Source organism: Pseudorasbora parva, chromosome 15, assembly GCF_024679245.1.
Source record: "Pseudorasbora parva isolate DD20220531a chromosome 15, ASM2467924v1, whole genome shotgun sequence".
Lineage (NCBI taxonomy): Eukaryota > Metazoa > Chordata > Actinopteri > Cypriniformes > Gobionidae > Pseudorasbora > Pseudorasbora parva.
In genome coordinates, this window is record NC_090186.1 from 33429827 (window position 1) to 33457424 (window position 27598).

A 27598-nucleotide genomic window follows, 5' to 3' on the forward strand; every position below is an offset into this window, starting at 1 on the left:
GTTTATTGGTTAATTAGTGTTCACAGGTGTGTCTTGTCTTGTCATTAGCCCATGTGTATTTAAACCCTCATGTTGCCATGTGTTTTGGGGGTCCTTATGAGAGTCTGTAAATACGATCACATAACTCCCAGTCTATACTCAAGGCACTGGCTCCCTGTTTCATCCCAAATCGACCACAAAATCCTCCTGCTTACACATAAATGCATCACCAGACATGCACCATCATATCTACAAGAACTCATCACTCTGAAATCCTTGACCTGCACCCTCAGATCATCAGGCCATCTTCTTCTTCAAGTCCTCACCACCAGGATCCGTACCATGGGAGAACGAGCTTTCTGCTTGGCTGCACTGCGGCTTTGGAACCACCTCCTCATGTGAACTGAGAGCAGTACAGAGCCTGGACCATTTTAAAGCAGAACTGAAGACTTTTCTATTCAGAAAGGCTTTAATGCGTTGTATTTTTGTTTAGTTTGTTTTTATCTATACTTTTAAATTCATTTTGTAATTTTCCCATGTAGCACTTTGAGATTCTTCGGAATGAAAAGTGCGTTATAAATAAAATCTATATTATTATTATTATTATTATTATTATTATTATTATTATAATCAGTGTCAGTTAAGAGTAAGATCTAAATTTTATGAAAGTTAATTATTAATAGCGATTTTTATAATATCATGTGAAATTGACTTTTAATAAATTTGAATTATATCAGTACATATGTTTTTTATTTTACGAGTTAACCTTTACACCTTGTCTGGCTATCCACTTGTTAAGTTGTGACGTAGGGAACGCCGTTTCTGGGTCCAAGCCTCAACTCGTTTCACTTGAGAATGCCATTGATGCCCGTTTATGAGCGCTGTTTTTCATATTAAACATCAAACATTTAAAAAGGTTAAAAATGTTAAATACTTACAGTCTACACAACATTCTCTATGGTCACAGCGTTACAGACATTAATATTTTAACGATTTATAAAAGATGAATCACTGTCTGGCCATCTGGAATTCTGGTATGGAGAAAAAGGTTATTATTATAACTTTTTTGTAGTATTACACCACATTGTGTGTGTATATTAGCACCGTTTGTAGTTTTTCTTGTGGTATAAGATAGAGCGTTTGGACCCGGAAGCGCTGCTGCGTGACGTCAGCCTTAACAAACGGATAAGCAGACCAAGCTCAAATTAAAATTGAACATTGGTCTGGGGAGTCTGCTCTGTATTTTTACTGCACAAGAGGCGTGATCAACGAGCATTATTTGAATGTCTCTGCACGCAATTGGATAGTGCTTCAACCAATTAGACCACAAAAGGCGTGATCAATGGGCAATGACCCATCATTTCTTTATCTGTCATAATGGTAAACATGCCAATAGCGTGCCAGGTGGATAAGCCAGTTTGTGATTGGTTCCTGCAAAAGTGTAACTGAAGCAGTAAAAATGAGTGTACAGGTTTCCAGACTGAGTTGCCAGGCTAATCAAATCACCGGCAGATCAGGCTGGATTTGCCCAGTCTACTTTGCACCAGTGGTTGCCAATTTTTTTTTTTTTTACTTGAAGGCATCCCTCCTGAACGTATCAATACTGCAATACTGTAGTCAATATATTGTAGTGTTATTTGCTATACCTAAGAACTATTTAATCCCTCGCAATAACAGCACTGTTTGAGATATCCTATAATGATGACATCTATATGTGTACCAAGTTTCATAAATGTATGCAAGTGTTTCCTGCTTTGGCCCGGCCCTGACGGTCGCAGGTTCTGACAAAGTTTCAAGAGTATTCGAACACATTAAGGGCCCCAAAAGTGCCAGAGAAGTTAAAAAATATGTGTCTTAAGGAAAATAATAGGGACTTTGCCCCATCAGGGCTTGGGGCCTAATAATCCATAGGAAAACAATAGGGCCTTCACTCTTTTGGCCTTGGGCCCAAATAATAATCCTTAGAAGAACAATAGGGTATTCGCGCTTCTAGGGCTTGGGACCTAATATACACCATTAACCTATGGGAATGAAAGGTAGGCTAGTAATCAGCGATATGCGTTCACATATGATTTATTTGAATGTTTCAGCATTGTATACCATAAAATAAAGTAGTTTGTGCGATTAAAGTATCCAATCATTATTAGTGAGGGAGAGACAAATGAATGCTAAACTATATTGAACTGAAAAAGGCTCTTAAAGATGAGCCGACTACTCTCGATGGAATCAATTCCAAACTTTTGAACCAACTCTCGATTCCCAGTGCCTTGGAAATTATTATTTTTGGAATCGATTCCCAGCCCTATAGATGGGTGCCCTATAGTGAAAATTGTTTATACCTCATTTCACACGAAATTTAACTGCTAAGTCATAAACAAATTTTAAAACCTTCCATATAAAAAATAGTGTACATTTAATTTACTTTAGTAATTAATACTGCATCACTAATTTGTGCAAAAATCGTGAATGACTTAAGACATGAAGCTTAAAGTTTAGGACTTGCAACTTAACTTGGACTTGCCTGTCTTGACTCGGGACTTGACTCGAGACTTGAATGTAAATACTCGAGACTTACTTGTGAATTGCCAAACAATGACTTGGTCATACCTCTGTGCTCACTATTGCATGGGTTACTGGTGCTGACTGGTTGATTTCTATTTGTTACAGTAAACCCACTCAAGCAGGAACAGTTGTAACTCCCAAATGAGTTGGTGCAACGAGAGTTTAGACCACAGAACTCTGATGTCTTCAGACATTCATTCACATCTATATTACAGGATGATATGAACATAAGAGGCAATGTCATTAAAAAAAAAAAACGATTTATCCTAACGCTTTGTGTGCTTGAATAACAGGCTTGAGCAAAACTTTCAAGGTTATACAAATATCTGTTTATAGAATATACCTGTGCATGTGTTATTGATGCTGATGGTGAGATTTGAGTTTGTTGCAGTGAATCCATCCAAACATGAGCAATTGTAACTTCCTATTTTATTTGTGCAGGTGGAATATGAACCACATACAGATGGACTGATTGCACATTCATTTATATCTGGAAAGGAAATACATTTCAGAAAAAAATGTTCAATTGTCCTATGTCAAATGTTTTCATACTATTTAACATATTGAGGCTATTCTCACAACTACAACATTACAAAATCTTGATAATGCAAATGCAATATCTCACCTTTCTGACAAAGCGGACCCTCTGAAGGGAGAGCTTGAATACATCCACAAGTGCCTCCCACAATGGCATCACACTCATGATAGGCCCTGCAGGTGTCATTGGGCCAAACATGATTCTCCTCACACTTGCACTCATATTCTGTTCCATTTAACCCACACACTGTAACACAATGGTAAGATATGACAGTACAGTTGTTAAGCAGCTTATTCAAAAATAATCAAGTTGATCAGGATCTTGTATTACATATGACTGTCTAACAGTACATTATCCCATGTACTAGAATCCTAGAATTTCAAATATATTATCATGAAATATTGATTTGAAATTAATGTGTAGGCTTACTTTATTATCCAACATGGAATTGGTCTTAACTCTTCAACTAACAAAATACTTAGAACATAGAAAATCACTACAATATTGAACTATTAATTGATACATTCTTATTAGGATTTCATACTATTCTTTATTATCTAGCAAACGTGTTGCAATGTTACGTAACTTTCTTAATTTTACACTTTTTTTCTCATCAAGCAGTTTGTTTCCCTTGCCAGTTTGTTTGTCTATCAAACAACATGCATTTTTTTATTCGTGCTTCATATTAAATTAAAACTTCATATTAAATGTCATGTAATTAAGTTGAATATTTCTGTAGCATAATTTTCCTTTTTCTTTTGGGTTTTGCGCTCACCAGTGGTCATGTCGATATCTGTGATATTTATTCTGTTGCTCAGAGTCAAGGGCAGGCTGATATTTCTGATGATATTCCGTGAGTAGTTCTCCAGGAACAAGTCAAAGAATCTCACATCAATGTCAATCATGTAGTTAGAAGGTAATACTGCAAGAACAAAAAGAAGCAGGATAAGCAGAACAACCAGTGCAATTATATTCTTATAGTAAAAAATAAACAAAAAAACAACAACAATCTCCTGAATGCACCATTCAGATTTCAGTTAAATAAAATGCAAATTATCAATTAACATTACATATCAGATCTTATGCAGGGTTCTTTAAAATTGAATATTATTACTCCTAATAGCCAAGTACACTGCTGTTAAAATAGGAAAACGTTTCAGGTTATGACTATAACCCATGTTCACTGAGAGGGAACGAGACACTGCGTCATCGAGATGACAGTTTGGGGAACGTGCCTGAAGCGTGAAAGAAAAAAGGCCAATCCTGATTGGTGCTGCGTCATGACGTAGCGAGTGACGGGATACCTGGAAGGTACAAAGGGACGCTGGCACATAGCGCTGTTAGCTTGTTGTGATGAAGCAATCGCTCTGACATGGCAGTGTGACATGGGACAGGGGCTATTAAGCATAATATATCATATAGATGTATAAGGGTTTTGGGTTTTTGTTAATGTTTCACTGCCATGTTTTGCCATGCACATCCTTATTCTGTCATGTGTTCCTGTTTGTCATGTGATCCTGCCATGTGCTTCTTTGTCTTGTGCTCTGTTGTCATGTTCTCATTGGTTTATTGGTTAATTAGTGTTCACAGGTGTGTCTTGTCTTGTCATTAGCCCATGTGTATTTAAACCCTCATGTTGCCATGTGTTTTGGGGGTCCTTATGAGAGTCTGTAAATATGATCACACAACTCCCAGTCTACACTCAAGGCACTGGCTCCCTGTTTCATCCCATATCGACCACAAAATCCTCCTGCTTACACATAAATGCATCACCAGACATACACCATCATATCTACAAGAACTCATCACTCTGAAATCCTTGACCTGCACCCTCAGATCATCAGGCCATCTTCTTCTTCAAGTCCTCACCACCAGGATCCGTACCATGGGAGAACGAGCTTTCTGCTTGGCTGCACTGCGGCTTTGGAACCACCTCCTCATGTGAACTGAGAGCAGTACAGAGCCTGGACCATTTTAAAGCAGAACTGAAGACTTTCCTATTCAGAAAGGCTTTAATGCGTTGTATTTTTGATTAGTTTGTTTTTATCTATTTATTTATTCTATTTTTATTTTGTAATTTTCCCATGTAGTACTTTGAGATTCTTCGGAATTAAAAGTATGTAATAAATAAAATCTATATTATTATTATTATTATTATTATTATCATCAGTGTCAGTTAAGAGTAAGATCTTAATTTTATGAAAGTTGGTCTGGGGAGACTGCTCTGTATTTTTACTGCACAAGAGGCGTGATCAACGAGCATTATTTGAATGTCTCTGCACGCGATTGGATAGTCCTTCAACCAATCAGACCACAAAAGGCGTGATCAATGGGCAATGACCCATCATTTCTTTATCTGTCATAATGGTAAACATGCCAATAGCGTGCCAGGTGGATAAGCCAGTTTGTGATTGGTTCCTGCAAAAGTGTAACTGAAGCAGTAAAAATGAATGTACAGGTTTCCAGACTGAGTTGCCAGGCTAATCAAATCACCGGCAGATCAGGCTGGATTTACCCAGTCTACTTTACACCAGTAGTTCCCAAAAATGTTTTACTTAAAGGCATCCCTCCTGAACATATCAATACTGCAATACTGTAGTTAATATATTGTAGTGTTTTAGCTATACCTAAGAACTATTTAATCCCTCGCCATAACAGCACTGTTTGAGATATCATATAATGATGACATCTATATGTGTACCAAGTTTCATAAATGTACGCAAGTGTTTCCTGCTTTGGCCCGGCCCTGACGGCCGCATGTACTGACAAAGTTTCAAGAGTATTCGAACACATTAAGGGCCCCAAAAGTGCCAGAGAAGTTAAAAATATGTGTCCTAAGGAAAATAATAGGGCCTTTGCCCCAACAGGGCTTGGGGCCTAATAATCCTTAGGAAAACAATAGGGCCTTCACCCTTTTGGCCTTGGGCCCAAATAATAATCCTTAGAAGAACAATAGGGTATTCGCGCTTCTAGGGCTTGGGACCTAATATACACCATTAACCTATGGGAATGAAAGGTAGGCTAGTAATCAGCGATATGCGTTCACATATGATTTATTTGAATGTTTCAGCATTGTATACCATAAAATAAAGTAGTTTGTGCGATTAAAGTATCCAATCATTATTAGTGAGGGAGAGACAAATGAATGCTAAACTATATTGAACTGAAAAAGGCTCTTAAAGATGAGCCGATTACTCTCGATGGAATCAATTCCAAACTTTTGAATCGACTCTCGATTCCCAGTGCCTTGAAAATTATTATTTTTGGAATCGATTCCCAGCCCTATAGATGGGTGCCCTATAGTGAAAATTGTTTATATCTCATTTCACACGAAATTTAACTGCTAAGTCATAAACATATTTTAAAACCTTCCTGATACAAATTTGTATATATTTAATTTACTTTAGTAATTATTACTGTATCACTAATTTGTGCAAAAATTTTGAATGACTTAAGACATGAAGCTTTAAGTTTAGGACTTGCAACTTATCTTGGACTTGCCTTTCTTGACTCGGGACTTGACTCGAGACTTGAATGTATATACTCGAGACTTACTTGTGACTTGCCAAACAATGACTTGGTCATACCTCTGTGCTCGCCATTGCATGGGTGACTGGTGCTGACTGGTTGATTTCTGTTTGTTACAGTAAACCCACTCAAGCAGGAACAGTTGTAACTCCCAAATGAGTTGGTGCAACGAGAGTTTAGACCACAGAACTCTGATGTCTTCAGACATTCATTCACATCTATATTACAGAACGACATAAACATAAGGGGCAATGTCATAAAAAACGATTTATCCTAACGCTTTGTGTGCTTGAATAACAGGCTTGAGCAAAACTTTCAAGGTTATACAAATATCTGTTTATAGAATATACCTGTGCATGTGTTATTGATGCTGATGGTGAGATTTGAGTTTGTTGGAGTGAATCCATCCAAACATGAGCAATTGTAACTTCCTATTTTATTCGTGCAGGTGGAATCCGAACCACATACAGATGGACTGATTGCACATTCATTTATATCTGGAAAGGAAATACATTTCAGAAAAAAATTTCACTTGTCCTATGTCAAATATTTTCATACTATTTAACATATTGAGGCTATTCTCACAACTACAACATTACAAAATCGTGATAATGCAAATTCAATATCTCACCTCTCTGGCAAAGCGGACCCTCTGAAGGGAGAGCTTGAATACATCCACAAGTGCCTCCCACAATGGCATCACACTCATGATAGGCCCTGCAGGTGTCATTGGGCCAAACATGATTCTCCTCACACTTGCACTCATATTCTGTTCCATTTAACCCGCACACTGTAACACAATGGTAAGATATGACAGTACAGTTGTTATACAGTTTATTAAAAAATAATCAAGTTGATCAGGATCTTGTATTACATATGACTGTCTAACAGTACATTATCCCATGTACTAGAATCCTAGAATTACAAATAAATTATCATGAAATATTGGTTTGAAATTAATGTGTAGGCTTACTTTATTATCCAACATGGAATTGGTCTTAATTCTTCAACTAACAAAATACTTAGAACATAGAAAACCACTACAATATTGAACTATTAACTGATACATTCTTATTAGGATTTCATACTATTCTTTATTATCTAGCTAACATGTGTTGCAATGTTACATGTCTTTCTCAGTTTTACTTTTTTTTTTCTCATCAAGCAATTTGTTTCCCTTGCCAATTTGTTTGTCTATCAAACAACATGCATTCTTTTCTTTGTGCATCATATTAAATGTCATGTAATTAAGTTGAATATTTCTGTAGCATAATTTTCCTTTTCCTTTTGAGCTTTTGCGCTCACCAGTGGTCACGTCACAATCTGTGATATTTATTCTGTTGCTCAGAGTCAAGGGCAGGCTGATATTTCTGATGATATTCCGTGAGTAGCTCACCAGGAACAAGTCAAAGAATCTCACATCAATGTCAATTATGTACTTAGAATGTAGTACTGCAAGAACAAACAGAAGCAGGTTAAGCAGAACAACCAGTACAATTATATTCTTATAATTAAAAAAAAAAAAAAAAAAAAAAAAAAACAATCTCCTGAATGCACCATTCAGATTTAAGTTAAATAAAATGTAAATTATCAATTAACTTCATTACATATCAGATCTTATGCAGGGTTCTTTAAAATGTAATATTATTACTCTTAATAACCAAGTACACTGCTGTTAAAATAGGAAAATGTCTCGGGTTATGACTATTACCCATGTTAATTGAGAGGGAACCAGACACTACGTCATCGAGATGACAGTTTGGGGCACGCGCCAAAAGCGTGAATGAAAAAAGGCCAATCCCGATTGGTGCTGCATCATGACATTGCGAGTGACAGAATTAAATGCCACCATAATCACCCATCAAGTGAACATGGTCTGAACGATAGGCTGAATAAACATATCTAACTCTTCAAAGTCAGATACTATTTAATTTTATTTAATTACAGTTCTGAATCATTCAGCTCTGGCACCATATGAAGATGTCTGAGGGAATCGACTTCAATGCTAGCCACCCACATTAAGAGCAGAACGTAACTCCTGCCAAGTGTGGTGGTTGTGATATACTCTATCGTTTAAAGACATAATTCCCCAGAATTTAATGCAGCCATAATCACCAGACGATACTGTTTGAATATGTATTTAACCGAGTCGTCATCTACACGCTGCCTCTGCAAACGCGAGATTCGATTCGTTTACAACATACTTAGCTTTCATCCCTCAAGATGAAAGACCACAGGCGCAAGGCTGAAACACTCGAAAAACGTATGGCTATACGCTTCGAGATATTTCTCAACTAACATAGCCAGCACCCTCAGGAGCTGACTGTATGTCTCGCACCAAACAGTATCACATGTACACTGATCGCGTGTGTTCACTCTTATTGCAGACCCGTAATCCACGCGCTGCCTCGGCAAAACGAGATCGAGCCTTGCATTATGAAGTGGCGAGCTCTCGTATACTTCACTCCTTCGATGCTGAGCACATCTAATTCCTTGGAAACTAGATCGCTCATGCATCTGGAAACAGCCACAGGGCGAGCTGTCGCACTGGGGAGGAGAACATCGGCTCGCTACAGGCAGCCCCCTCGAGAGCTGCCAAAGTGTCCTTATTTTATGCTTAACGTTACCCGCCGTTAAGACGTGCTGTGCACGTCTGATTCCTTAGAATCAGACGGCTCAAGCATCGGGTTCTCCACCCCGGGGGAAGAAGGCGCAGCGCAGGCTTCCACGCGGGGAAGAAGAAGAACATCTGAACTGTCAGCAGGGACTGAGAAACTGCCTCAGCAGTCCCAAGACTGCCTCAGCAGTCCCAAATGACAAGTTCATTTGCGAGCCCACTGATCTACACCGCCACTCTGCCTCAACAGACGTGGGACAGAACTACGGGGCTCATGAGCCTGCCAGCTTCACAAAATACTCATTCAAACAACACCAAATAGACAAACAATTCAAACACAGAGCGCTTCGCTGAAGAGCAAAAAGCTAACTGCGCTATGTGCCAGCGTCCCTTTGTACCTTCCGGGTATGCCATCACTCGCTACGTCATGATGCAACACAATCAGGATTGGCCTTTTTTCATTCACGCTTCAGGCGCGGCACGCTGGGGGTGTACCCTAAACTCGATGACGAAGTGCGAGTTCCCTCGAAAAGGGTACATTGTTTTTGCACAAATTTGCAAGTGTTTCACCTTCGCAGAACTGTCCATTGACTGGAAGGGCATTGATACATGTACATGAACCATCAGTGATGACATCACAGGTGTCGTATGAGTGACACGTGTCATTTGGCCAAACAAACAGACCCTCACATTTACACTGATACTGCGATTCATTCAAAGAACACACTGGAAAGCAAAGAAGAGCAATACTGTAATTAACAGTAGCAATCAGTAGGCTATGTATGTAATTTTTTAGTAGTTTTTTTTTTTTTTTAGAACTTTAGTAGTATCACTAACTGTAGGTTAATTGTAACCATCAGAAGGATTTTTAGCCGATGAATGAGAATGGTTTTAACAGGCTCACCTGTTAAAATGTTCAAAGCTGTAATTTCAGTACTGTTGTCCACTTGAAATGGAAGTTTAATATCTGTCATGGAAGATTTGGTTTCATTGATCGCTACTGTTCTGGATACATTAATTTCTACAACCACAATGTATTCAACTGGATCTATATGGAAACATAATGTGATTTTACTAACCATGCGCGCAATAGGCTTTTACTCTTCAAGCAAAACAATGACAATAAAGCCCCTCTCTCAAAACAAATGGCCTATTAAGTAAAATATATATTTTTTAATTTTTACACACATAACATCAAACTATTATAAGGACATTGTATTTGAGTATAGATGAGAAGAAAAGTGAATCAGACCTGCACTTCTTTGTCTTATATGATGCACTGGCTCATCTGTGTAACTAAACTGGAATGATGTAAAAACAAAACATTTCATTGCAAGTGTTCAATGACGTTTCTCATATTAATTAATTAATTAATTAATTAATTTGTTCATTCATTCATTAATTCATTCATTAATTCATTCATTCATACATTACTCAACAGTGTTTTGGGGTCAATGTTGCATATATCTTATAATAAAAGTCCTAAACAATCTTAGATTATATATCATTTTTGAAAGACAGGAGAGTTCCAAACATACAATTTTATGATTTTCATTGTTTAATGATATTTATAACAACCTTTGCCTACCTGTAAATCCATGCTTGTTTCTGAAAGATTTAGAGTTTCCACAACACATCCATGGTTTAGCAGGATGGCCATGATGATTCCTAACAGGTATTTTAATATTTTCCCTGAAAAAATTATACATTTTCTTGAAATTGGCATGAAACAGAATTTGCGATAGTATTTTCTTCCATGTAATGAAATGCAACAACAACAACAAATGTAGGATGGGACTTGAATTTGTCCATTAAAAATCAATTGGATTATTGTGATTCCCTATATCGAGGGAACTTCGCACTGCGTCGGAACAACGAATTTGGGGATACTCCCTTAGCAACGGGACATCATTTTATTATTTTTACTTCTTTTTACAACTATAGTTATATTTCTTATACATCTGTTGATTATTACTCTTGGTTTACGCCTGTCTGACTGGAAGAGATTGGAAAAGGAGAGCAGTGTACTTCGCTTCTTTCTGCCTGTGGTAGCAGCGATTGTAAAGAAGCGGACTCAAGAAAGGGGGGGGCCCTGCGGTGCATCGGTAACGTCCCCTATCGGTAAGAGCCCGTCTTGAACCCACTTGTAAGGTCCAGGAGACATTGCGAACCTACTCCATCATTTCCATATCAGATAGGAGTACCTGAATTTAGAATCAGGCAGATAGGAATCTATCTGGAATTCTCTTTACAACTGTTTCTATTTTTATTTTTACACATTGTATTCTTTTTCTTATGCATTTGTTATCCCTATTTTAATTCATTTCCATGCAAAGCACTTTGAATTGCCATTGTGTATGAAATGTGCTATATAAATAAACTTGCCTTGCCTTGCATCTGAAGTCTCAATTAAACTATTCCAATCTTAATTGGTGTTGCGTTGATATTTCTCAATAAACACAGACTGCACCCTCAGGAGCTGACTGCTACCTCGCACAAAAGAGTATCACATGTACACAGATGGCGTGTGTTCAAACTTATTTTATTGCAGACCTCTTTGAGCACGCGGCCAGCCGAGAGCGAAGCACCCTGAGCGTCAGCTTATCACAATGCTCACATGCGGCTCCCTCGAGAGCCGCCCTAGCATGCTGAACACCCAGGCACTTCACACAAAGCGAATCTGTGTCCGAGCCCGCATGAAACGGGGACACGGGGGCACACATTGCTTGAACTCTCTCTCAGTCGCCACTCACACAATATATATATATATATATATATATATATATAATAACAATATATATATATATATATATATATATATATATATATATATATATATATATATATATATATATATATAATAACAATATATAGACAAACAATTGACACAGAGCGCTATGCTGAAAAGCAATAACTGCCGTTACTATTCGCCGGCCCCCTTTGTGTAGCTTCCGGGTATGGCATCACATCTACGTCATGACGCAACACCAATCAAGTTTGGAATAGTTTCATTGAGACTTCAGATGCGCTGTTGGGAGTATCCCCAAATTCGTTGTTCAGACGCAGTGCTCGTTCCCTCTCAGGGAACAAGGGTTATATACATAACCCAAGATGTTTTCTATTGCTGTGATTGCATTTGAGGGACTATCATGGGTTAGCTGTAGCTTATCCAACAAGAATGAGATGGTTGATGCAGAATGAAAAATATAACTACTTTAAAAACATTGGGAAAAATAAAACACTGTGGTGAGTTAAGGATTAATCAGAAATCCATGACAATTAATTAACTAGAAGTTGAAACATAGGCCAAAAATGAGACCATGACTATCAACTGAACAGAAAATGACAATGAAACTAAACATAACATCCCCATAAAGTCCAAATTGAGGAGGGAGGGGGCTCTGGGGGATGACAAGGAGCAGAGAGAGGAAGACACCAGGGAGAGGCAGAAACATGAAGGCCCATGGTGGAGCCATGGAGAAAGGAGCCATGATAGAGCTTTAGTCTAGAGGCTGGACAGAACAGGGAGACCAGTAATCCAGGGAGGTGGAGCTGGTGGAGATGTAGACACAGGCAAAGCAGAAGAGTCGAAGACAAGTCTGGAGTGCCACGGTTGAGCCATATGCGGTCATGACCCAGGTGGAGACATGGGTTCAGTAGACCAGGGGGAAGCCATGGTGACTGAGGATGATGGTGGAACTGGAGGTAAGGAGAAGCCAGGGGGAGCCAGAGTGGTGGACGTGCAGGTGATGACTTCATAGACGAGGGGGCCCAGCAGAGCCTGAGGGATGACAGACCATAGTGTGGCCAAGGGAGCATTGAGCCAAGGTGAAGCCAGTGAGTGGGAAGATGGAGGTTGCTTGAGGTGGAGCTGAGGGATCCATAGGCCAAGACGGAACTGATGACTGGGAAGCCTCAGGTGGCAGCTTAGAAGTGAGAGGAAGGCTGGGGGTATGTGATGAATGAGACTTGTAGCTGGGCACAGCCAATGGTGATGAATGAGACTTGATTCTCATCAACAAAGACTTTGTGCTGGATGACAAAGACTGGATGATGATGACTGGGTGCTTGAGTGCCAGCAGAGATGAAGATGACTTGTGACTAGACTAAATCAGTGACATCAAAGACCATTTGGAACTGGGACTTGGCTCCAAGATGAAAATAGCCTCTGACGATCACTTTGGTTCTTTCTTCATGGCGGGTTCAGGCTCAGAGGCTGCAGCTGCGGTGGGCTCTGGCTGTTCCACTGTGGGTATGGCTAATTGCAGGCTGGGAGTGGGACTGGCATTATCCTCTTTAGCTAGGCAGATAGGGAATTGCATTGCACCTGCATCTACTCCCTATACTATCAGTATTCAACCCGCCACATATACCTTCTCCGTTTTGTCAGACTTGTCATTGTGTTTTCTGAGTTTATGCTTTTTTTTTTTTTTTTTTTTTTTTTTGTCATTGTGTTTTCTTGAAAAATATTTACTTCAGGGTTTCTAACAAAATTATGTTTTGGTTTATTGTACCTTCACTAGCCATGTTTCACACTCAAGGTAATCACTTTAGCATATTTCTTCAAAATTCCTTTTATTCATCCAGACATCCAGTGTTTTTCTGTAACACAGAATGAATACATGACATATCAGAATAAAAAAACCATAGGTGTCTGTTAAAAATAAAAGCAGAACATTGTAATGGTCATTTTGATAGCAAAATGATGCTCTTTGATACTGTCACAGAACACTCAACTGCGCCTCCTCCTGGTTTCACCAGATCCCTCTCTCCTGCGTATTAGGACTGCATGCTCCCATTAACCTCATTATCTCTGTATCATTTTCACCTGTGTACCCTCAGCTCACCTTTATATGGACTTCTATGTTCTTTGTTCAGTTGTGAAGTCTTGATTTACCTACACGCTGTCTCTAGCTTATTTCTTGTGTTTGCTCTTGTATTTTTGACTTGGACTTTGATATCGTTTTTGAACCTAAGCCGCCTGCCTCTGACCTATGCCTGTTTGACCTACGTTTCTTGGATTGCCCTTGTTTGCTGTATTTATAAATTACTGCAGATGGATCCGAACGCCTCAGTCTCTTCGTCACAGATACCAATCTTTCATTTGAAAGCCACATTTCTAGCATCTGTAAAACTGCATTCTAACATCTTAAAAATATATCTAAATTACGGCACATGCTTTCAATGCAAAATGCTGAACAGTTAGTACATGCATTCATGAGCTCAAGGCTAGATTATTGTAATGCTCTACTGGGTGGTTGCCCTGCTCGCTTTATAAACAAACTCCAACTAATCCAAAACGCAGCAGCTCGAGTTCTTACTAGAACCAGGAAGTATGATCATATTAGCCCACTTATGTCAACTCTGCACTATATCCCAATTAAACATCACATACATTTTAAAATCTTGCTTATTTTTTTACAATGCACAAAATGGTTTAGCTCCCCAGTGCAGGCGGTCGATCCTTTTCCTATTTAGCACCTAAACTCTGGAACATTCTTCTTAGCATTGTTCGGGAAGCAGACACACACTCTGTCAGTTTAAATCTAGACTAAAAACGCATCTCTTTACTATGGCACACACATTGAACATTTTTAACTTTGATTATTCAAATCAATTGACTGATTGTTAGGCTGCATTCACTTTTTCAGCCGGAAACCGGGAACACTTCCCATATCACCTGATGTACTCGTTACATTATAAAAAGAGTGGCATCTACACTAATGTTAGTCTCTCTGTTTATCTCGAGGTTTACTGCAGTTGGCCGGATCCAGGCCGTGTCTGGATCGGATGGTGGACCTGGACATGACCAACGTATCCTTGAGTGTCTGCTGAGACCGTGTCAATTAGTGTCTCCTCTGAATTTGCCTCACCGGTACGTCATCCTCAATGAACCCGTCTCCGGCGCGATGACTCTGATCTTTCAAGTATTCATACTTTTGTGTAATCGACACGCCACCCTAAATAAACCCATTTCTTGCGTGATACCCAGAAATGTCTAATATTCCGATCTAATATGATTTCTGATCTGTAAGGTTGCCAGAATAATAATCATACACTGTATGATAATAGGCCAGAGGAGAACGGGTACCCCGACTGAGTCCGGTTTCTCTCAAGGTTTATTTTTCTCCATCATGTTTTGATGTTTTGATTCCTTACCACTGTCACCTTTGGCTTGGCTTGCTCAGTTGGGGACACTAAACTTATGATCCAAGTTATTCAACTAAATATACAAATAAAATGAATTAATTAGGTCTTATTTCATTCTATAAACTATAATACTGATCTACCAACATTGTCGCTATATGATAAATTAAAATAAGCTGATAACATCACTGTTTTCTCCAGAACGACTGTACAGCCAAATCAAATCTGCATTCAAACTATTGATTGATTGATTGATTGATTGATTGATTGATTGATTGATTGATTTTCTGCCAGGACATTATCCAGTATTTTTACAGAAATTTCCCTTGAACCTTAAAACACAACCTAACGCAATGTATAATTCTAAATACAGATAAAACATCTGTAAAAATAATAAATAAATAAAAAAACATGTTCCCTTTCAGTCGGTCACGCTCGACGTACGTCAGAACTGAACCGACGAATGGGATCTTACTTTAGAGACCAATCCTACTTTGAGCATCTAACAACGAGCCAATGAAATTTGGCATGTGATCCACGCATTCCACACTCCGCCCCGCAGCGCGGGTATAAAACAGGAAGTGGAATGGTAGATCAGCGCTTTCTACTTCAGAGCCGAGCAGTGTTTTGCTGTGTCTACGAAGAGCTTCTGACTACGAGTCAAATATTCAAGTGTTTTGAGAGTCTGCCAGTGCGGGTGATACGGCGCGTCAGTGAGAGACCGTAACATCAGTGATTTAAAAGAGCTTGTTGGTTCGCTGAGCGTTTCCTATTGAAAGTTGGTTCGCTGGGCGTGTATACATACACACACACACACAAAACATCACTGAGAGCTCACACAGGCTTGCAGTTCGAACTGTGTGGAGCCGCGGTCATCTCCCTGAGTGCTTCAGCACACTAAAAGAGCAGCTTTCCATTCACAAAAGAGCAACACGGTTTGACCCTGCGTCTTTTTCAAGATGTCATTCAAACCGTGTGTTTCTGGGTGCGGTCGATTTCTGTCTCCGCTTGACGGGCACGTTCGTTGTCTCACGTGTCTGGGCGAAAGAAAAAAAAACAAAGTCGTGGGTGGCGCCGTATAGCGCTCGCCTGCGATCGACTGACTCCTCCATCCTCACTACCCTCGATGGTGGTGCGGCTAAGGGCTACGAGGGGATCCCTCCAGTCGAGCGGTCGGTTGTGATGCACCTGTGTCCTAAGACCGCTGCGGACTGGAGGCACACCCCGCGTCTCCCCTCCCGGGTGTAAGTTCTCGTCCGGCTTGACGGGCAAGGCTTACGCAGCCTGCGGAGAGGCCGCATCAGCTTTGCATGCCATGGCGCTCCTGCAGGTCCACCAGGCCAAGGCGCTCATGGAGCTGCACGAGGGTAGTTCCGACCAGGGCGTTATGCAGGAACTGCGTGCGGCGACGGACCTCGCCCTCAGGGCGACGAAAGTCACTGCACGCTCCCTGGGTCGGGTGATGTCCACTCTGGTGGTCCAGGAACGCCACCTGTGGCTGAACCTGACAGACATGCGGAACTCGGACAAGGTTCGGTTTTTGAACGCCCCTGTCTGTCAGGCCGGCCTCTTCGGCGACGCCATTGAGGACTTTGCCCAGCAGTTGTCGGTGGCCAAGAAGCAAACGGAGGCCATAAAGAACATCCTGCCCCGACGGCTCGCTGCTGCCTCCACCCAGTCGCCCGGGGCAGCCCCCCAGTCTGCTCGTCGCCGAGGGCGTCCCCCGGTGTCCGCCTTCTCACCCACTCCGAGTCGGGCCAGAGTACTCCGCTTCGCTGCCCCACCCTGGGCATGTCTGTGGTGCCGTTGGTCCCGCTTGCACGGTCTCTGGGGGCCTGGCTAGGGCTCATCCGTACCATCAGACTCGGCTACGCGATTTAGTTCACGCGCCGGCCGCCCAAGTACAGGGGCATCCTCTTCACCTCCGTGCGAAGCAGCGATGCTCATGTCTTGAGGTCAGAGATCAAGGTCCTACTGGCGAAGGACGCGATCGAGCCGGTTCCTCCAGCCAATATGAAGACGGGGTTCTACAGCCCCTACTTCATTGTGCCCAAGAAAGGGGGTGGGTTACGACTAATCCTGGACTTGCGAGTTCTGAATCGGGCCCTGCACAAGCTCCCGTTCAGAATGTTGACGCAGAAACGCATTTTTCAATGTATCCGTCCCCAGGATTTGGTTTGCAGCGATCGACCTGAAGGACGCGTACTTCCATGTGTCTATTCTCCCTCGACACAGACCGTTCTTGCGCTTTGCGTTCGAGGGGAAAGCATATCAGTACAAGGTCCTGCCCTTCGGGCTGTCCCTGTCGCCCCGCGTCTTTACGAAGGTCGCGGAGGCAGCCATTGTTCCGCTCCGAGAACGCGGCGTTCGGATTCTCAACTACCTCGACGATTGGCTGATTCTAGCCCAGTCGAAGGACCAGTTGTGCGGACACAGGGACCTGGTGCTCAGTCACCTCAGCCAGTTGGGGCTTTGGGTCAACCGAGAGAAGAGCAAACTCTGTCCTACACAGAGGATCACTTATCTCGGCATGGAGTTGGACTCGGTCAACCGGACTGCGTGCCTCACCGAGGAGCGAGTCCAGTCGGTGTTGAACTGCTTGAATATGTTCAAGAGCAGGACAGCGGTCCCACTGAAATTCTTTCAGAGGCTCCTGGGGCATATGGCATCTGCAGCCGCGGTCACGCCGCTCGGATTGCTTCATATGAGACCGATTCAACGCTGGCTCAATGGCCGAGTCCCAAGGTGGGCGTGGCAGAGTGGTCAGTACCGGGTCCCAGTGACTCCTTACTGCCGCCAAACCTTCAGCCCGTGGTCCAACACTTCGTTTCTCCGGGCCGGGGTGCCCCTAGAACAAGTGTCCAGGCATGCTGTGCTATTCACGGATGCCTCCGCCACCGGCTGGGGGGCCACGTACAACTGTCATGCAGTTGCTGGTCTGTGGACGGGGCCGCAATTGCATTGGCACATCAATTGCCTCGAGTTACTGGCAGTACACTTGGCACTCCGCCGCCTCAAGGGGCCGCTGCGTGGCAAGCATGTACTGGTCTGTACGGACAGCACCACGGCCGTTGCGTACATCAACCGTCAGGGTGGTCTACGCTCCCGTCGTCTGCTCCAACTCGCCCGCCACCTCCTCCTGTGGAGCCAGAAGCAGCTGAGGTCGCTTCGGGCCATTCATGTCCCTGGTGCGCTGAACCAGACAGCCGACGAGCTCTCTCGTCAGCCGACACCTCCGGGAGAGTGGCGACTCCACCCCCAGGCGGTCCAGCTGATATGGGACCAGTTTGGAGCCGCACAGGTAGACCTGTTTGCCTCTCCGGACTCGACCCATTGCCAGTGGTACTATTCCCTGAACGGGGGTACCCTCGGCACAGATGCACTGGCGCACAGCTGGCCCCGGGACCTACGCAAGTATGCGTTTCCCCCAGTGAGCCTTCTTGCACAGACTCTGTGGAAGGTCAGGGAGGACGAGGAGCAGGTCTTGTTAGTAGTGCCGTATTGGCCCAACCGGACCTGGTTCCCAGAACTTACACTCCTCGCGACAGCCCCTCCTTGGCCGATTCCCCTGAGGAAGGACCTTCTTTCTCAGGGACGGGGCACTCTATGGCACCCGCGTCCAGACCTCTGGAATCGTCATGTCTGGTCCCTGGACGGGACGCGGAGGTTTTAGATGGACTACCACAAGCTGTCGTAGATACCATCACTTCAGCTAGAGCCCCCTCTACGAGGCGCCTCTATGCTCTGAAGTGGAACCTGTTCGTTGAGTGGTGCGCTTCCCGCCGGGAAGACCCCCGAAGGTGTTCGATTAGTGTCGTGCTTTCCTTCCTGCAAGACGGGTTGGAGCGAAGGCTGTCTCCCTCCACCCTCAAGGTATATGCTGCTGCAATAGCAGCGTACCATGGTGTAGTAGAAGGTAAGTCCCTGGGGAAGCACGACCTAATCGTCAGATTCCTCAGAGGTGCGAGGAGACTAAATCCTCCTCGTCCTACCTCGATACCCTCTTGGGATTTGGCTCTAGTGCTCAGAGCACTCCAGAGCCCCCCGTTCGAGCCTTTGGCGTCTTGTGAGCTTAAAATCTTGTCGATGAAGACAGTGCTCCTGGCGGCTTTGGCCTCGATCAAGAGGGTAGGAGACCTGCATGCACTTTCGGTCAACGAATCGTGCCTAGAGTTCGGGCCCGGTAACTCTCACGTTGTCCTGAGACCCCGGCCCGGATATGTGCCCAAGGTTCCTACCACTCCCTTCCGGGATCAGGTAGTGAACCTGCAAGCGCTGCCTTCGGAGGAGGCAGACCCAGCCCTGGCTTTGTTGTGTCCGGTCCGCGCTCTTCGCGCTTACGTTGACCGGACCCAAAGCCTTCTGACCTCAGAGCAACTCTTCGTCTGTTACGGAGGCCAGCAGAAGGGAAAGGCTGTCTCCAAGCAGAGGTTAGCCCACTGGATAGTGGATGTTATAGTCTTGGCTTACCAGTCCCAAGACGTGCCTTGCCCGTTCGGTGTAAGAGCACACTCCACTAGGAGTGTTGCTTCTTCCTGGGCGCTGGCTCAAGGCGCCTCGCTGACAGACATATGTAGAGCTGCGGGCTGGGCGACACCTAACACGTTTGCTAGATTCTATAGTTTACATGTAGAGCCGGTATCTTCCCGCATCCTCGCCCCCAGTGGCCAGGAGCGTTAAGTGCCCGTTCTAAGCGTCTATTGTCTCCAGTTGTGTTCCCCGGGAAACCGGCTAACCCTGTCGAGCTCCTCCGTCACCCCTCCGGTGTCAGACGTTGCGGACCGTCTGACGCCAGGCCTGCACCCGTATGCTTGTGAAACGTGGCTGTAGGCTGGGTTCCATATGTAGCGGTTCCCTCACGGCAACCCCACATGTGTATTCTTCCACTGTACCAGCTACCCTCCGGGCTAGCCCCGTGTCTTTCCCTCGACAGAGCCCGCTCTGTCGTCTCTGGGCGCGTTCTTTCCCCCCTTCAATCAGGCTGGAACCACCCCAGAGACTGCCATATGTTGCACTACCCTGCCAGGTTAGTCCTTATGTGTATTCTGCCACCTCTCCTTCCCTGAAGGACGTGGCCCCGCAGCGTACCCTCTCTCTGAGGTAGGCATGCTTCCCAGCGTTATCCAATAGTCATTCTGAGTGGGTCTTGCAGAAACAGCAGTGACTGTACTCCCTGCTTGGAGCCCTGACTTCCGTACCATACTAGACGGTACAGTGTGCTCAAGCAGGACGCTGGAAGGGTCCCATTCGTCGGTTCAGTTCTGACGTACGTCGAACGTGACCGACTGAAAGGGAACGTCTCGGTTACGTATGTAACCCTCGTTCCCTGAAGGAGGGAACGGAGACGTACGTCCCGTCGCCAGATGCTGTGCTTCCGCTAGGAGTCCGGTCACCTCTCGGCTCCTCAGCAGGAAAAGCGCTGATCTACCATTCCACTTCCTGTTTTATACCCGTGCTGCGGGGCAGAGCGTGGAATGCGTGGATCGCATGCCAAATTTCATTGGCTCGTTGTTAGATGCTCGAAGTAGGATTGGTCTTTAAAGTAAGATCCCATTCGTCGGTTCAGTTCTGACGTACGTCTCCGTTCCCTCCTTCAGGGAACGAGGGTTACATACGTAACCGAGACGTTATGTAATATATAAACATGTTATATATATATTTGTTATATATATTAGGGCCGGGACTCGATTAAAAAAAAAATCGAATTAATTAAAGGCTTTGTAATTAATTAATCTAAATTAATCGCATTTTAATTGCATATAAATATTTGACCTGAGAACAATGAGAAGTAATTTTTCACATGTATTTTTAGTATACCATTGAATAATGACTGAATACATAAGCTTAATCAACAAAATATTGTTTATTTATTTCAGTCCAGCAGACCAGCGCAATGTTTGCCATTGCACACAACCATGCTCTTGACGACGCTTCCATTCTTTCGTTTTTTTAAACAAAATGTCCCATCCACGGGGCTAAGCAAAGCAGTCTCATCAGCTTCTTCGTTCATGTTCACTCATGGTTTGTTGTTGTCGTGACTCCGGAGCTCCGGAGCGCTAGTTGGTGTTCCAGTATAATCGGTCCGTCGAAACTCATTCATTGAAAAACGTTCCGCGGTGCAAAAATAAGTGTGGTTATTTTTTTTTTTTTATTTTTTTTTTTGCGTAATTAATTAACGCGTTAAAGTCACGTAATTAATTAATTTTAATTAACGCGTTAAAGTCCCGGCCCTAATATATATATATATACAGGGCTTGACATTAACACCCGCCAGCCCGCCAAAGGCGAGTAGCAGGTAGCAGTTGTGGCGGGTAAGGCAGCCACTCCCACTAGCCACTTTGGCGGGTTGAAAATATTTTTAGCCTACAGCCAAATGAAATGCCAAGACCGTCGTATCACAAAATTACAATTTTATTACAATTCTTTATCGATCAACTTGCAGTAAGTGAAGGCGGGATAGGCGGAATCCCGCTGAATGACACACAACAGAAGCGTGCTCTTTCACTATCTTTGTGGGGACTCTCAATAGACGTAATGGTTTTTATACTGTAAAAAAACATATTGTCTTTTGCAATCCCCTAACACACACACACACAAAACATGTTTTGTTTTTTTGCCATGTTGGTACTGTTTGCAGCAGGTCTTAATTCTTTTGCTACGGTACTTTGAGCTGAGTTGAATTGTAAATTAACTTACAGTTTCCTGCAAAAGTGCCCAAGTCTAAATTGAGCATAAACATGCAAACACAGGTGAGTATGCATATCATACACGTACAGATGAACATACACCCACTTTTGACACCTGGTTTTGTTAATATTATGGATCACGTTTTTGTTGCCAAATTAATTTTGGACTATTTTTGAATAACTGAAAAAGTATGCATGTCTATCTGCTTGAATTATATTAATCACAGAGATAGCATTGATTGGAATGAAGGTGGTTCAATATAAAATGAAGTAAATAAAAAATAGCTTAGATGTAGTAAACTACTTTTGCCAAGTTGCTGTAGCTTAGCTTGCTACATTTCCTAGCTACCCCCAGCTTCAGTGTAGTGAAGCTTAATTTAATGTAGAGTAACTGGTTTCTTAGCTCACTACATTTTCCAAGCTTGCCCAACACTACTCCTTGTGCCTGAATAATTAAATGCATGTGCACAAGTGTAATTTGCTGTAATTGTCCAGCCCTTGCCCACCTGCACATCCCAGCTGATATACAATGTAGTCTTGATTTGGGTGGTCACTGCATGTGAAAGTTTGAAAGGGTTTTAAATCTTCAAAATTAAGTAAAATGACTAAAAATCAAGTAATTTAAGCATGCCAAAGTCAACTTTAATCATATAAAATGTAATTTCCAAACCGCAAAATTGTGGCCAGTAAAAATGCGGAGTGGCTAGTGATTTTGGAAAACCACTAGCCACGGTGGCTGGTGAGCAAAAACGTTAATGTCAAGCCCTTTATATATATATATATATATATATATATATATATATATATATATATATATATATATATATATATATATATATATATATAGTGTACTTATAAAAATGTGATTATGAACAAAACTGCTGTATAAAACATCAGTTGAAACACAACTTCATACTGTAAAAGTTTATAATATGTGAAAGCACTGACGTTTTACAAAGACGCTAATGTTCGTATATACGTACGTTCGTATTTTGAATAAATAGACATGACAAACATACTGCAAGAGAAACAAAAATGAAAGTAGCCTTATGAGAGCCTACTTTTGCAATCGTCTGGGCTGAAATCAATAATGTATTTTTTATATAAACACACACAAAGCATTATCAAGAAAAAGCTCATTGTATGCTAAATCTTTTAATGAACTCTTGAAAAGTATAGCCTACTTTTGACATTTTAGAGAACAGATTTTGCATTCTTACCTTGCTTCTGGAAAATAGCAATGCTGATATGATGCTCTGAACTAAAGTAATCTTCCTGAACATCTGCATTTTTGTTTCCTTTGTGAAGAGTCCCACCTACTACTGAACATTCAAAACTCATCACAATAACAACAACTAGATTAAGTTAAAGTGAGTTGAATGAGTTTAAAAAACGCAGGAAAAACAAAAACAAATGCAAGTTATTTGTCTTTACCACCCACTGCAGCTTATACCAACAACGGAAATAAGCACAGTTACAATAGCAAAATATGTGGGATAGCGTTGCTTTAATGTGACTATATTGTATTGCAATAGGTAACATTTCAATAATTCCAAATCAAAACTAGTTAGCAAAAATAATTTATTGACAAAATATGATTATGGTTACACTTTAAATAGTTACATAGTAAGAAAATGGTAAATGTACTGCATTTATATAGTGCTTTTAACAGACCCTATGGCCATCCAAAGCGCTTTACATATTGCCTCACATTCACCCATTCATACACCGACGGCAATGTCAGCCATGTAAGGCACCATACAGCTCATCGGGAGCAGCTGGGGTTAGGTGTCTTGCTCAAGGACACCTCGACACTTGGTCAGGCGGAACCTGGGATCGAACCACCATCCTTTCGGTTTGTAGACAATCTACATGAACCACTGAGCCACTGCCGCCCACAAGCCACTGCCGCCCGGATGTATGACATGAGAAAACTCATACCATTAATCGTAACCAGCATGTATAGAATGTACGTACTACAGCATGTACTACATGTGTGGCACCCATTTGGCCTAAAGGCCTTCAGCATCTCTTTGTCTTTAGGGATTTCAAATGACCCTGCTGATAAGAGAGAGGGGGTGGAAACAGTACAGCAAATGTCTTTGTTCAATTTTTTAAATATCAAAATATCCAGTCCCCCTTCAGTCCCCCCTTGGCACATTTGGTCACGTTCATAAAGTGTCCAGAGGTGACACAGTCCACAAAGACATTCCAGTTGGGTGTAGATGTCATCTTCAGACTTGTCGTCCAGAAATGTTGCAAAAGCAGTTTGCCAGTCTTCAGTCTCTTATCTCATTGTCCATTGAATACATCTCGAGAACAGTCGAGATGTGATGTAAATGTGATGTAAATTTCTTTATATTTTATGCCTGCGAACAGTCGAGATGTTAGTAATTCTGGCCCATAGACATTAATATGGACATGCACACCCCTTTGCAGCTACAACATCATCGCCTTTTCTGGGAAGGCTTTCCACAAGATTTTGAAGTGAGAATTCTATGAGAATTTTTGCTCATCCAGTAGAACATTTCTCAGGCACAGATGTTGGATGAGAAGGCCTGGCTCGCAATTTCCGTTCCAGGCAATCCCAAAATGTATGAAAATCATGTCATAATTAATGATGAATGGGTAAATTATTCATTCTGAGGAAGAACGTTTTCATATCAAAATGCACATCTCAACAGACGTCAAGATTTTATCTAAATAGCTCATAACCTGCTCCTGTATGGCCAATGTCCTCCATACTTAAACACACCTGAACCAGCTAATCAAGGTCTTTGCACTGTAAGATTTTAGGCCAGATTTTCTTTTCACTTGCAGACAGGTTTTGCGAAATCGCGGATGCCTGCAAACTGCCAAAATCAAAGGCAAATCAGTGCTTGTTCACGCGAGTGACAATCACACTGTGTGAATCATCAAATACATGATCTTCCTTTAGACTATCTTTTTTTCCCCTACTTTCTTTATAGAAATCTTTTTTCCCCTATTTCTTTATATTGTATTAAAAAAGCCCATTTTACCAGCACTGAGGTTGTCACAAATGATCCACTGGGAGGCGAGGTTTAGAACCCAAGTGCAACAAAGACTTGGCAAAAGGCAAACAAAAGGCTTGATTGGGCTCGACAAAGACTGAGGACTAGACAAGACACAGAACAATGATTAAACAATGAACCAATGACAACATGACACAACAGAAAACAAGACAAGGGAGCACATGGCAGAATCACATGACAAACCAGGGAGTGCATGACAAAACATGACAGTGAACATGAATGGCATGCGTCCGAAACCTGGAAAATGCTGCCTTCGGAGGACACATTTGAAGGCAGGAAGGCATCAATCTACATCCGAATCTAATGTTAGCTTCATTTCCTGTCTCCTGAGAGACCTTCATCTGATCGATTTTTTAAGGCAGCATACATGTATCATTTACTGCCTTTGATTTACCCTCAATCCTGTGCATTCCATTCAGTGACAGTTGAGCTGCGAAAAAAAGATGGCGTCCAGGACTTGTGTTTGCGAGTCAGTTTGTGTTTAAATATAGGGGTTTTTTTACCAACATATTACACTTCTGATAGCGAGAAATCACTACTGTAGTAATTAAATATGTGTTTAGTTCTCACCAAAGCTCTCTCTATTTTGCTGTAGATCATTAAACTGTTACACTGCCTTAGAAGTCTGTCTGGAATTAGTTTTGTGAGGTGCCTTCATGCGCAAAAAGCTGCCTGCAGAGTCACTGTCTGATGAGGCAACGAGGCAACGGATCAGCTGTCTAGGTTTTCGGACGCAGCTGATAACTCAAAACTTGAACCTGAAACATGAACCAACACCAAAACACCCTTTGAAAGAGGTAGCTACCCTTTACATTTTTCTTGATTTATGTATATATTTAGGGCAATACAAATTTTACAACGCATGCCTGTTATACACAATGTTATATATATATATATATATATATATATATATATATATATATATATATATATATATATATATATAAAACAGTTACAGTAAGTAGTAATATGTAGCTTACTTATGATAATTGGGGGCTTTTTAAAATAAATAACTTATTTGAAAAGCTGACATAGTTGGAAAATATAATAATAATAATAATAATAATAATAATAATAATAATAATAATAATAATAGATTTTATTTATAGCACACTTTTCATCCTGAAGAATCTCAGAGAGATAACCTATATGGATGAGGAAAGATGTTAAACATATCAAGAATAAGGGTTGCATGTCAGATAGTTATCATCATCTGATAGACTTACCTGAAAATCAAGTCATGAAATGAATGGATAAAAATTACTTACTCTGAGGGAGAATTTTTTCATTAATCTTATGCGCATTTAAAGGGCACCTATTATGCCCCTTTATACAAGCCTCAGGTGTCTCCAGAGTGTGTCTGTGAAGTTTCAGATCAAAAATCCTAACAGATTGTTTAATATACCAGTGGTTCTCAAACCTCTCCTGAAATACTACCAGCCCTGCACATTTTGTATGTCTCCCAATATCTGACACACCCATTTCAGTTCTTGCAGTCTCTACTAATGAGCTCATGAGTTGAATCAGCTGTGTTAGATGAGGGAGACATACAAACTGTGCAGGGCTGGTGGTACTCCAGGACAGGTTTGAAAACCACTGTAATATACCATTTTGAATATTCCAATTTTGGGGTTTGAGAAAAAAAAAAAAAAAAAAAGAAAAAAAAACTTTATTGTGTCTCCTTTAAATGCAAATTAGCTGCAGCTCCCCACCCCAGAGGGCGGAACCTTCACAGCTTGTGAACACTGAAAAGAAGACTGAAACATGATACATCTGTTCTAACATGACACTGTAGTTTTTCATCAGCATCTGCATGCATTTTAAACAAGCCTGCAGCACTCCTCTCAGAAACTGAAGCCTATGTGCCTCAATCGCCCCCAAGGTGACTGGTCCCAGTATAGCCCCCACCCCTCCATGTTTTCTAATGGAGATGAGACAAACTAAATCAAATTTTACTTGAAATAATCTTTTTCCAAAGTTGATTTCTGTCATTGTAGGCAGTTTTTATCATGATGGGTTCATTTCAAGTGTCCGTTCTTTAACCTTTAAATGCATTACTGTTTCACCAAACATTCTTACTTAGTCATTAGCGACCTGGATATATATCTAACATGGATAGATCTCTACCTGTCGCAATAATATAGAAAACTCCTGATGTTGGAGTAACATTTACAGAAGAATAAAATGAAATTAATTTCCTTAACTTTTGGAGTTTGGAAGGATTCAGTTTGAGAAGGATCCAGTTTATACCATCATAATGTCCTCGTCAGAATTCATTTACCAGTACGTTCAGCATCTGGCTCATATTTGCAATCTTACGCATATTCTCCAAACTCATTTTCAAAGTCTTCAAAATCAATATTTTATATACTTGCTCTGCTGTAAATCACAGAGCCATTTCAAGTTTTGCAGATTATAATTATTATTTGTTTTCTGTCTGAGGTAACTACGAGTGAAATGTCACTTCATCATTACATATCAGACATTA

At 41.7% G+C, this 27598-nt stretch overlaps 1 protein-coding gene across 1 annotated transcript in view; it reads right to left on the minus strand.

Annotated features, from left to right (window-relative positions):
- Window positions 1–293: 293 nt before the first annotated feature.
- The window catches only part of LOC137041052 (adhesion G protein-coupled receptor E2-like), an 87703-nt gene continuing 60398 nt past the window's right edge, over window positions 294–27598 (minus strand). Inside the window, exons 8-15 of the mRNA XM_067416977.1 lie at window positions 7239–7397; window positions 6958–7104; window positions 6667–6825; window positions 3855–4001; window positions 3167–3325; window positions 2885–3031; window positions 2587–2745; window positions 294–382 (exon numbers count right to left, since the gene is read on the minus strand). Coding sequence (XP_067273078.1) covers window positions 294–382; window positions 2587–2745; window positions 2885–3031; window positions 3167–3325; window positions 3855–4001; window positions 6667–6825; window positions 6958–7104; window positions 7239–7397 — 1166 coding nt within the window. The remainder of the gene's footprint in view (window positions 383–2586; window positions 2746–2884; window positions 3032–3166; window positions 3326–3854; window positions 4002–6666; window positions 6826–6957; window positions 7105–7238; window positions 7398–27598) is intronic.